Raw genomic sequence first — 13,315 nt, 5'->3', positions numbered from 1 at the left:
GTGTAAACATAAACATCAACTAACTAGATGACTTCCCCGCACGTTGCTGCGGGATTTTAAAAATTAATTTTGAATACATTCTATATGCATGAAATGATCTAAGTCGAAAGCTATTATTTTCGGAAGTAATTCTATGTGAACAAAAAATATGCATATACGTTGGACTATTGGAGATGGAATAATTAAATTGGGTTATGCATGTGCTACAAAATAGTTCTAGTGGATGATGACATGGCACATTTGGTGATGTGAAGGGCTGCATGTTAAGAGAATTAGACTTAGTGGGGATCAATTATTTATGTATTATAGATTTGACAAATTGCAGCTGATCATCTGAAGATCTGAACGTTCACGAGACTGCAGAACCTTCACCTCAAACCGAATCAAAAGTGCAGCGCCAGAGCGAATTTATGACCAAATCAAGTTATATTATTTTCATCCTACAACAAAACTGCCAAACAACACGATCCGCGCCGAGCACACAAAGCTTGCAAACGGAGCTTGCAGCTTGGCCGGGAAACAGCAGATACAAATCCGGTTTTGGTATGACAGCCTGGAGACTAACCTGATCATTTACATTTTACAGACGGAATGGAATGGGTTCATCACCCATTCTTGTAACCGGATGAAGCAAGGTCTATGATGAAGGCTGCAGCTCGTCTCAATCGGCCATCGCAACACCTTCGTTTTCCTTGATGAAACGACCCTGCAGGTCAGTAAACAAGATGCACACTGTTTGTCAGAACAAGATTGATGAAATAAAATGGAGTAACTAACTAGCTCATGTGCTGCATTACTAGTCTGCACACCAAAGATATCGAATGCGCAAGCAAGAACCATGGGGTGTATATGTATTGTCTCCTGTTTACCAGAAATTAAGTACTACAAGAGCAGAAAGATAATTGAGGCGCAGTATTCATTTCCTTCAAGTGATGTGTGAGGATGTGTGTATTCTTTGTAATCGTCAAATGAAAAAGGTCAGCACGGGACCATAATTTTGAGGCTATCTTTCCCTAGCCATGTGGAGAGCTTCAGTTCTGTTTGATCAGTTCATTCAATTGTCGCTGGGACCAGAAGCTGAATCTCTATTCCACGATTTACACACAGATTCCCCGAGGTATAGAATCTAAACATGCTCTCCATGCCAGATTCCCATCAACGCAATTTTGCAGTTGAGATCATTACTGATGCAGTATGTACAGGCACATTGCTAGTAGATCACAGCCACGATAAGGAAACTGCGACAAGTTCAGATACGGCACGAACGCGGTGCGAAAAATTACCTTCAAGCGCGGCCGCCTGACGGCATTGAGCCGGCGAACCTCGTACCGGATCCGCTTGGAGAACAGCCGGGCATGTCGCTTCTCCTTATACCGCCTCACCCGCTCCGCCCTTCCGGACACCTCCGGCGAGCTCCACGTCGCCGCCTGCGGCGGCGGCGCCACATCCACGAACACCTCCTGCAACACAACAAACCCCCGTGTCAGGATTCACGAGCGCGCATCGTCCCTCCGACTCCGAAAAGACAAGGGGGGTCTCAGGCTTACAGAATCGAGCTCCAGCTTGGGCGTGACGTGGCCCGCGGTGCCGCCGATGTAGAGGGACCCGCGGCCCGCCCAGGCGGCCAGGATCTCGTCGTAGTCCAGCTTGAGCAGCGGCGACCGCGCGGAGGCGGCGCCCGTGCTCGCGGCCGACGAGCACGAGGATGAGGTGGTGGTCGTCGCAGTGGCCGCGCTCGGCGAAGAGGAGCTGCTCCTGCAGTACACCCACCGCTCCCTCCCCCGGAGCGCGCGCCGCGCAAGGTCCTCCTCCTCCCCGCCAGCAGTCCCCGGGGAGGCGTCCGGGGAGGGGGTGCACGAGGGCGAACCCCCTTCGCCCCCGCCGGAAAAGGAGGGGGAGGACACGCCGAGGATGTCTGTCAGCGACGGCGCCGCCGCGAAGAGAGTCGACGGCGCCTCAGGATGCAGCGCGAACGGCTCGAGCTGCTGCTGCTCGTGCCCGCATGCTTCCTCGGGCGTCTCCACCGCCTCCTCCGCCGACGGCGACGGCAACGCCGAGGGTGGCGGGAGAGAATCCTCCACCGACAGAGATTCGGCAGGCCTGTGGACCTCCACCGTCTTGGCGAGGTGGCGGCTGAGGCTGAGGTACTTGGTCTTCTTCTTCTTCTTCCCCTTGGCCCGGCGCGACCCCCGCCGCCGGCCGCCGCCGCCGCCGCTAGCCATGGCCTCGGAAATACTTTACTGCTACCTCAAGGTGCTCCCTGCAAAATGGGCGAGAGGCATGGGGACATGAGCACGGGAGAAGCTATTTGGAGGGAAAGCGAGGGGATCTCCCGCGGCCGCGAGCAGGGTGGCGCGGGGCCAGCAAAGGCGAGGCACTTTTTCCCCATGATCCTGCGCGGACGTGGCGAGGTTCTGCTGACATGGCTGTGCCTCATTGGCTGGCCAGATTGCGGTGCTGCCTTTTCGCTCGGGGTCCTGCGGGATCTGGAAGGGTGGGGTTTTAACGGCTTCACGGGGGGTTTGTGCCGTGAGGAGGTGGGCGTTCACATCGTCGCCGTTGCGACTTTAACACCAGTACTACGTTTTCATCTTAAGCTAAGCTTCTTCTTGATCTTAAAAGAAGGGTTCTTCCTTCACTTGGCAAAGTATTATGACGGGTGTGAGTACCTTGAAATTTTGTCACATTTGGCGAGTAGAGAATTGTCAGATTATTAATATCTAGGAGGATGTTTGGATTTCAAGTTGTGCAAATCGTAAAATAATTACTTCTAAGAGAGGTCGGTTGCTATGTAAGGTAGCAGATTTGGTTGACCCCGTTCTTAATGTTTAGGATGAAGACCTTCTCAGACAAACCCTATGGTCTATAGATGTTCAGTGAGTAGTCGTGATCCCTATCTCGCAACATGATATGCTAGATTTCATATATTATAATGTTACAACAAAAAATGATACGTTTTTCGTTCGGTCTGCTTACTTTGTGGAATGGGATCATCAATATGAAAATAAGTTGCCACATACCAATAGGATGGGATGTACCACGATTAATCCTACTTGGGATAGGATTCGGAAACTCTCTTGCCCGGTTACAATATTTATTTGACGTACGCTTCATGGCACTCTTACCTGTCGTTTTAAGCTAGCCAATAGACATTTGACGGTTTTGCCCAATTACCATGTCTGCTCGTCTGGACCAGAAGACAAAAGCATTTGTTGTTTCTGTGCAACAAGGCAAAAGAAGTATGGAGGAGGCTAGGGATGGATGGTATTATCGACACAGCTTGTGAAGTAGACTATGCTGGTGAGGCGCTTTTGGAATATTTACTTTTAATGCCAAATCAGGAGTTATGTATTATGGGCAATCAAAATGGCGTGAAATGATTGCCATATCAGCCTGCTATTTGTGGTGGGAAAGGCGTAAATTGGTTCATAACGAGACATCTCAAAACGCACGACAAATTTCCATGGGATACGTGACCTTACAGCCAACTTTGTTACTACCTCCTCGCCGAAGGTTTCCATGAAGAGAGGGGGATGGTCTTATCCCCCGACGGGATTTGTGAAATTTAACGTTGATGCTTCTTTTGACCATGACTTACTTAGGGGGACAATGGGGGAGGTCCTAAGAGACGATAACGGTAGGTTCATCGCTGGGAGAAATGGTAAGATTGACTGGTGCGCAGGATTTATTAATGGTTGAAGCTCTGCCCCTAAAATTCGTCCTATCATTGGCGCAAAGGACAGGATACAACCGTCTTATTATTAACTTGGATAATACGGAGGTGATCGACACCATGAAGTAAGGAGACGATCGTCGGGAGCAGCAGCGACAATTTTTTATGATTGTTTTCATTTAGCTTGTGATTTTCTGATTTCTAGATTTGAGCACTGTAATAGAGAAGCAAATAAAGTCGCTCATGGACTTGCCGAAGTGGCTAGATTTTCTTTCATTTCTGAATGGTTTGAGGAGCCGAATATTGATATTGTACCAATCCTCATAAATGATGTAATGGTTTATTCTAATGAATAGAGATCAATTCTCTTTCAAAGAAGCTTCTTCTATAATCCCGAGCTGCACTGGATTGACACAAAAGATGACACCGAGAGAAGAAATCACTCATGTTTTAGGGGTATTATAGACGCGAGAACATCTCGTTAAGGCACAGTCGATCAAGCTTAGGAACAACATAGACTGCAAAAACTAGGGGCATCTTCAGGTGATGCACTAAAACCCATCCTTCGTTCCAGTGGCAGAGGATGATTTTTTCTTTATTAAGAGCATTTTCGATAGAAGATGCAAATTAGAAGTGTAAAAAATTACATCTCCAGAAAGTATTTTTTACATCTTCAAAAAAGAGACAACTCCAACAGATGATGTATATTGGATATGTAAAAGAGCAACTCCAATAGATGGTGCAAAATAGAGATGTAAAAACTAGTGTGTCGCGGTGGAATTGGGGCGGCGGCAGTGTGGCGCGGCGCGGCACGATTCGGGGCGGCGTTAGATGTACTGGGGGTAGCAGAGGAGCGTCGGAGGGGCGGCAAGGGTGACGAATCGGGACGGCGACGGAGCAACGGCAGTGCAATAACCGAGGAGCAGTGATTCAAGGCAGAGAGAGGAGGAGGGGCAACGTAGGGGCGACGGATGTTCGAAATATGCCCTAGAGGCAATAATAAAGTGGTTATTATTATATTTCCTTAATCATGATAAATGTTTATTATTCATGCTATAATTGTATTGATCGGAAGCTTAAATACACGTGTGAACACATAAAGAAATACCAAGTCCCTAGTAAGCCTCTACTAGACTAACTCGTTGATCAAAATATGATTAATGTTTCCTGACCATAGACATGAGTTGTCATTTGATAACAATTTAGCTTAGCATATGATCATTCAGCTTATTGCTACTGCTTTCTTAATGTCAAATACACCATAAGATCATGCAACTCCCGGATACCGGAGAAATACCTTGTGTGCTATCAAATGTCACTTTGTAATTGGGTGATTATAAAGGTGCTCTACAGGTATCTCTGAAGGTGTCTGTTGAGTTGGCGTGAATCGAGATTGAGATTTGCCACTTCGTATGACAGAGAGGTATCTCTGGGCCCTCTCGGTAATACAACATCACAAGAAACTTGCAAGCAAAGTGACTAAGAAGTTAATTACAAGGTGATGTATTACGGAACGAGTAAAAGAGACTTGTCGGTAACGAGATTAAACTAGGTATGGAGATATGGACGTTCAAATCTCAGGCAAGTAACATACTGGCGGACAAAGGGAACTACGTATGTTGTCATAAAGGTTCGACCGATAAAGATCTTCGTAGAATATCTAGGAACCAATATAGGCATCCAGGTCCTGCTATTGATTATTGACCGGAGAAGCGTCTCGAATATGTCTACATCATTCTCGAACCCGTAGGGTCCTCATGCTTAACGTTCGTTGACAATATACTATTATATGAGTTATGTATGTTGGTGACCGAATGTTGTTCGGAGTCCCGGATGAGATCACAGACATGAAGAGGAGCTCCGAAATGGTCCGCAGTTAAAGATTGGTAAGGCCCACAGGGCTTTAGGTCGGTGGAAAATGAAGTTTTGCGGAGGTCGGGGACTAGACGCCGAAGACCGTGGCGTCTGGTGCTGGAATCCGAGAAGGACTCTTCCTTGCGTTCCAAACCGACTTTGGGGAGACCCTCTCCCCGAGTAACGACCCCAAGGCTCAACATATAAATAGAGGAGCAGGGCTAGCCCCTAGAACACAAGTTTTTGAGCCTCCTCTAGTTGATCTAGTTTTAGTTGGTCCTAATTGACTAATTAGAGTTAGCCCTAACTATCTCTAATCCTCATAATTAGAAGCCCAGTGTGGTTCTAATCTCCTCCCTCTAGTTCATCTCCGATCTAAATCCGTTGTGCTCGGTGAAGCCATGCAGAAATAGTTTCACCACCATCATCACCACGCCGTCGTGCTGTCGGAACTCATTTACTACTTCGCTCCTCTTGCTGGATCAAGAAGGTGAGGACGCCATTGAGCTGAATGTGTGCTGAACGCGGAGGTGCCATGCGTTCGGTTCTTGAACAGAACGGATCGTCAAGTTGTACAACTACATCTTTGATAAATGCTTCCGCTTGGCGATCCACAAGGGTATGTAGATGCTCTTCCCCTCTTATAGCTATGCATCTCCATGGATAGATCTTGCGTGTGCGTACAATTTTTTTTGCTTTCCATACAACGTTCCCCAACAGTGGCATCATGAGCCAGGTCTATGCGTAGATGATATGCACGAGTAGGACACAAAAAAAATTGTGGGCGGTGATGCTCATATTGCTTACCAACTATGTATTATTTTGATTCGGCAGTACTATGGGATGAAACGACTCAGACCAACCTTACATGTCCATGTACATGAGACCGGTCCCACCGACTAACATGCAACTTGTTTTGCATAAAGGTGGTTGACGGGTGTATGTTTCTCCCATTGTAGTTGAATCTAGTTTGACTATGGCGGTCCTTGCAGAAGGTTAATTAGCAACTTGATAATTGAAAACCCACAAGTATAGGGGGTCGCAATAGTTCTCGAGGGTAGAGTATTCAACCCAAATTTATTGATTCGACACAAGGGGAGCCAAAGAATATTCTCAAGTATTAGCAGCTGAGTTGTCAATTCAACCACACCTGGAAACTTAATATCTGCAGCAAAGTGTTTAGTAGCAAAGTAATATGATAGTAGTGGTAACGGTAGTAAAAGTAATATTTTTGGGTTTTATAGTGATTGTAACAGTAGCAACGGAAAAGTAAATAAGCGAAGAACAATATGTGAAAAGCTCGTAGGCATTAGATCAGTGATGGACAATTATGTCGGATGCGATCAATCATGCAACAGTTATAACATAGGGTGACACAGAACTAGCTCCAGTTCATCAATATAATGTAGGCATGTATTCCGAATATAGTCATATGTGCTTATGGAAAAGAACTTGCATAACATTTTTTCCTACCCTCCCGTGGCAGCGGGGCCCTATTGGAAACTAAGGGATATTAAGGCCTCCTTTTAATAGAGTACCGGACCAAAGCATTAACACATAGTGAATACATGAACTCCTCAAACTACGATCATCACCGGTAAGTATCCCGATTATTGTCACTTCGGGGTTAACGGATCATAACACATAATAGGTGACTATAGACTTGCAAGATGGGATCAAGAACTCACATATATTCATGAAAACATAATAGGTCCAGATCTGAAATCATGGCACTCGGGCCCTAGTGACAAGCATTAAGCATAGCAAAGTCATAGTAACATCAATCTCAAAACATAATGGATACTAGGGATAAAACCCTAACAAAACTAACTCGATTACATGATAAATCTCATCCAACCCATCACCGTCCAGCAAGCCTATGATGGAATTACTCACGCACGGTGGTGAGCATCATGAAATTGGTGATGGAGGAAGGTTGATGATGACAATGGCGACGGATTCCCCTCTCCGGAGCCCCGAACGGACTCCATATCAGCCCCTCCGAGAGAGTTTAGGGCTTGGCCGTGGCTCCGTATCGTAAAACGCGATGAATCCTTCTCTCTTATGTTTTCTCCCCGAAAGTGAATATATGGAGTCAGGATGGACGTCGGTGGAGCATCAGGGGGCCCACGAGGCAGGGGGCGCACCTAGGGGGTAGGCGCGCCCCCACCCTCGTGGACATGGTGTGGGCCCCCTGACGTGGATTCTTCCTCCAGTATTTTTTATATATTCCAAAAATAATCTCAGTTGATTTTCAGGTCATTCCGAGAACTTTTATTTCTGCACAAAATAACACCATGGCAATTCTGCTGAAAACACCATCAGTCCGGGTTAGTTCCATTCAAATCATGCAAGTTAGAGTCCAAAACAAAGGCAAAAGTATTTGGAAAAGTAGATACGGCGGAGACGTGTCAACTCCCCCAAGTTTAAACCTTTGCTTGTCCTCAAGCAATTCAGTTGATAAACTAAAAGTGATAAAGAAAAACTTTTACAAACTCTGTGTGCTTTTGTGTTGTAAATATGTAAAGCCAGCATTCAAGTTTTCAGTAAAGATTATGAACTAACCATATTCACAATAACATTTAGGTCTCATGTTTACTCATATCAATGGCATAATCAACTAGCGAGCAATAATAATAAATCTCGGATGACAACACTTTCTCAAAACAATCATAATATGATATAACAAGATGGTATCTCGCTAGCCTTTTCTGAGACCGCAAAACATAATCAACTAGCGAGCACCTTTAAAGATCAAGGACTAACTAGACATTGTAATCCATGATAAAAGAGATCTAGTAAAGTCATACTCAATGTAAACTAACAGTAATACATGCAAATGACTGCGGTGCTCTCCAACTGGTGCTTTTTAATAAGAGGATGATGACTCAGCATAAAAGTAAATAGATAAGCCCTTCACAGAGGGAAGCAGGGATTTGTAGAGGTGCCAGAGCTCGATTTTGAAATAGAGGTGAATAATATTTTGAGCGGTATACTTTCATTGTCAACATACAACTGAGAGATCTCGATATCTTCCATGCTACACACATTATAGGTGGTTCCCAAGCAGAATGGTAAAGTTTATACTCCCCCACCACCAACAAGCATCAATCCATGGCTTGCCCGAAATAACGGGAGCCTCCAACTAACAACAACCCTGGGGGAGTTTTGTTTGCAATTATTTTGATTTGGTTTGAGCATGGGACTGGGCATTCCGATGACCAGCCATTTTCTCGTGAGTGAGGAGCAGAGTCCACTCCTCTTGAGAATAACCCGCCTAGCATGGAGGATACAGACAACTCTAGTTGATACATGAGCTATTCGAGCATACAAAATAGAATGTTTATTTGAAGGTTTAGAGTTTGGCACATACAAATTTACTTGGAACGGCAGGTAGATACCGTATATAGGAAGGTATGGTGGACTCATATGGAATAACTTTGGGGTTTATGGAATTGGATGCACAAGCAGTATTCCCGCTTAGTACAAGTGATGGCTAGAAAGAGACTGGGAAGCAACCAGCTAGAGAGAGACAACAGTCATGGACATGCATTAAAATTATCAACACCAAATGCAAGCATGAGTAGGATATAATTCACCATGAACATAAATATCGTAGAGGCTATGTTGATTTTGTTTCAACTACATGCGTGAACATGTGCCAAATCAAGCCACTCGAATCGTTCAAAGAAGGATACCACCCTATCATACCACATCACAATCATTTTAATAGCATGTTGGCGCGCTAAGGTAAACCATTATAAACTCCTAGCAAATTAAGCATGGCATAAGCAACTATAATCTCTAATTGTCATTGCAAACATGTTTCATTCATAATAGGCTGAATCAGGAATGATGGACTAATCATATTTACAAAAACAAGAAAGGTCGAGTTCATACCAGCTTTTCTCATCTCAATCAGTTCATCATATATCGTCATTACTTCCTTTCACTTGCATGGCCGAATAGTGTGAATAATAATAATTGTGCACGTGCACTGAACTAATCTAGAATCTACAAGCATTCAATTCAAGGGAGAAGACAAGGTAATATGGGCTCTTTGTTAGATCAACAATAATGCATATAAGAGCCACTCAACATTTTAATTAAGGTTTTCTCCTCTCGACCCCCAAGGAAAAAGAAAAGAAATAGAACTATTTACACGGGAAAGCTCCCAATAAACAAAAGAAGAATGAGAAATCTTTTTGGGTTTTCTTTTTAGTTACTACTACAGGCATGGAAAGTAAACTAGCTAAAAGCTAGAACTATTTTTTTGGTTTTTCTTAAGGTTTTTCAAACACACAAGAAGAAAGCTTAAAAACAGAAAATAAACTAGCATGGATGATACAATGAAAAAGTATGATCACCGACAACTGGCATGAGTGTGTGAACATGAATGTAATGTCGGTGAGAGATACATACTCTCCCAAGCTTAGGCTTTTGACCTAAGTTGGTCTATGCCCATGGATCAAAGTTGTAGCTGGGGTCGTACTGAGATGCAGCGGCAATTGCCTGATGAGCTGCAGCTTGGAGGCGAGTTACCTCCGTCCTCCTCTTGTACTCGGTCGCATCCTTCCTGGTTATAACATATCTCCCTTTTGCCTGAAAGTCAAAGAAAGTAGGAGCAGGGAGAGCGACGTGATAGGTGCGTTGTCTGTCAAAGATTAGTCGGTACTGGAGGAACTGATCGTTCCTTGATACGTCTCCAATGTATCTACTTTTCCAAACACTTTTGCCCTTGTTTTGGACTCTAACTTGCATGATTTGAATGGAACTAACCTGGACTGACGTTGTTTTCAGCAGAATTACCATGGTGTTATTTATGTGTAGGAGCAAACGTTCTCGGAATGACCCGAAACTTCACGGAGCCACTTTTCAAAAAATAAGAAAAATACCCGCAAAAGATGAAGGCCAGGGGGGCCACCACCTTGCCACGAGGGTGGGGGGCGCGCCTACACCCCTAGGGCGCGCCCCTACCTTGTGGGCCCCCTGTTGCGTCTCCGACTCCAACTCCAACTCCATATATTGAGTTTCAAGGAGAAAAAAATCGGAGAGAAGAAATCATCGCGTTTTACGATACGGAGCCACCGCCAAGCCCTAAAACCTCTCGGGAGGGCTGATCTGGAGTCTGTTCGGGGCTCCGGAGAGGGGAATCCGTCGCCATCGTCATCATCAACCATCCTCCATCACCAATTTCATGATACTCACCGCCGTGCGTGAATAATTCCATCGTAGGCTTGCTGGACGGTGATGGGTTGGATGGGATCTATCATGTAATCGAGATAGTTTTGTTAGGGTTTGATCCCTAGTGTCCACTATGTTCTGAGATTGATGTTGCTATGACTTTGCTATGCTTAATGCTTGTCACTAGGGCCCGAGTGCCATGATTTCAGATCTGAACCTATTATGTTTTCATCAATATATGAGTGTTCTTGATCCTATCTTGCAAGTCTATAGTCACCTATTATGTGTTATGATCTGTTAACCCCGAAGTGAAAATAATCGGGATACTTACCGGTGATGACCGTAGTTTGAGGAGTTCATGTATTCACTATGTGTTAATGCTTTGTTCCGGTTCTCTATTAAAAGGAGGCCTTGATATCCCTTAGTTTCCGTAAGGACCCCGCTGCCACGGGAGGGTAGGACAAAAGATGTCATGCAAGTTCTTTTCCATAAGCACGTATGACTATATTCAGAATACATGCCTACATTATATCAATGAACTGGAGCTAGTTCTGTGTCACCCTAGGTTATGACTGTTACATGATGAACCGCATCCGGCATAATTCTCCATCACTGATCCATTGCCTAGGAGCTTTCCATATATTGTTCTTCGCTTATTTACTTTCCCGTTGCTATTGCTATCATCACTACAAAATACCAAAAACATTGCTTTTACTACTGTTACCTTTTGCTACCGTTACCACTACTATCATATTACTTTGCTACTAAACACTTTGCTGCAGATATTAAGTTTCCAGGTGTGTTTGAGTTGACAACTCAGCTGCTAATACTTGAGAGTATTCTTTGGCTCCCCTTGTGTCGAATCAATAAATTTGGGTTGAATACTCTACCCTCGAAAACTGTTGCGATCCCCTATACTTGTGGGTTATCAAGACTATTTTATGGCGCCGTTGCCGGGGAGCATAGCTCTATTCTTTGAGTCACTTGGGATATATATCTGCTTATCATTATGAAGAACTTGAGAGATCCAAAAACCAAGATCTATCCCTCAACTACGAGGGGAGGTAAGGAACTGCCATCTAGCTCTGCACTTGATTCACCTTCTATTATGAGTAAGTTTGCGACACCTACACCTGCTTCTGCTATTCGTTCTGATATGCCGCATGTTATTGATGATGCCACTTCTGCTATGCATGATACTTATGATGAAACTACTTCTATGCTTGATACTACTGTGCCACTTAGTGATTTCCTTGATGAACAAATTGCTAGGGCTAGAGAAATTGAAAATATTGAATCTGATGATACTGATGAAAGTGATGATGAAGAATCACTTGTTATTCCTAAGGGTTATGTTTTTGATCAAGAAGCTTCTTTCGCTATCTTAGCTTGCGAAAATAGAAATGAACTAAAAAGGTTATTAGCTAAATGGAGTAAGCAATCTCTAAGTGCTTGTAACGCCCGGATAATTAAGCTACAGTGATTCCCCGCTAATGATGCCACGTCACCACGGTTACTGTGGTAAACTCTCGATAGTTCAGAACCGAAACAAGTTCAAAATTCAAATAAAAGAAAACAATAAAAGTTTTCAAAAATTAAAACAAAAATGTTCGGTGGTTGCCAAATATTACAAAGATAATTATGGTGTAAGGTTCACCATTTTATAAAATGCCTAAGTGTTTATAAATAAATAAAAACAGAAAAGAAAATAAATAAAAAGAAAACAGAAAACAATACAAAAAAAAAGAGAGAAAGCCCCCCCCTCTCCCTGGGCCGTGGCCCAACTGGGCCAACCCAACCGGCCCAGCCGGCCCCCCCCCACCAGGCCGGCCCACACCCCCCACCACTTAACCCCGGTCCACCCACCCGAACCCTAACCCTCACCCGATCCCCACTCTCCCCCACTCGCCCCCCCTCGCTCCCTCCCCCGATCTGGATCGGGGCGAACCCCCCCCCCCCCGATCCCATCGGCCCGACGCCGCCGTCGATCCCCGTCGCCCCGCCGCCGTTCACCATCGCCACCGCCCCGGATCTCCGTCGCCTAACCGCCTCCCCAGCGCCACGGTGCCGCCCCGTCGTCCTCGTCTCCTCGTCGCCAACGCCGTCGACGCACGCCGCCGCCTCGGCCTCGTCTCCTCCCCGTCGACGTCATCCCCGGCCACCACCTCGACCCCCGCTGCCCCAGTCCCTACGGATCCGCGGTGAGGCCCCCGGCCTCCTCTCCCCCTGTCCTCGTACACGCGCGCCCCGCCGGATTCGCCTTGGCCGCCCCCTGCCGCCGCTCTCCCTCCGCCGTGCAGCCCGGCTGCTGCTGCTCCGCTGCGGAAGCCGTGCGCCCCGGCACAACCCCGCTGCAGCCCCGCGCTCGCCCGCTCGTGCGTGGCCTCGCCCGCGCCCTTGCCCGCCGGCTGGCCGCGCCCGCTCACGGAGCGCTCCGGTGTCCCAGCCGCCCTGCCCTGCTCCGCTCCCTCCTGCGCCGCTCCTCGCCTTGCCGCTCCAACCGCGCGGCCCCGCGACGGCCCGCAGCGCCACCGCTCCCTGCGCACGCCTCCGCCTGCCGCGGCTGGCCGGCGAGCCTCGCCGAGGCCACGGCCTCACCCCGCC

General features: G+C 46.2%; 1 protein-coding gene across 1 annotated transcript; it reads right to left on the bottom strand.

Annotated features, from left to right (window-relative positions):
- Positions 1–407: 407 nt before the first annotated feature.
- Positions 408–2,395, bottom strand: LOC125523768. The gene is made up of 3 exons (XM_048688839.1): positions 1,548–2,395; positions 1,284–1,460; positions 408–706 (listed from the first exon to the last, which is right to left on the bottom strand). Exons 1-3 carry the CDS (start codon positions 2,220–2,222, stop codon positions 662–664), a joined length of 897 nt encoding a protein of 298 aa, XP_048544796.1. The 5' UTR covers positions 2,223–2,395; the 3' UTR covers positions 408–661.
- Between the last annotated feature and the right edge of the window lie 10,920 nt (positions 2,396–13,315).

Source organism: Triticum urartu, chromosome 7 (assembly GCF_003073215.2).
Source record: "Triticum urartu cultivar G1812 chromosome 7, Tu2.1, whole genome shotgun sequence".
Classification (NCBI taxonomy): Eukaryota; Viridiplantae; Streptophyta; class Magnoliopsida; order Poales; family Poaceae; genus Triticum; species Triticum urartu.
The sequence above is the reverse complement of the archived record's forward strand: the minus strand, read 5'-3'. Positions and strand labels throughout refer to the sequence as shown.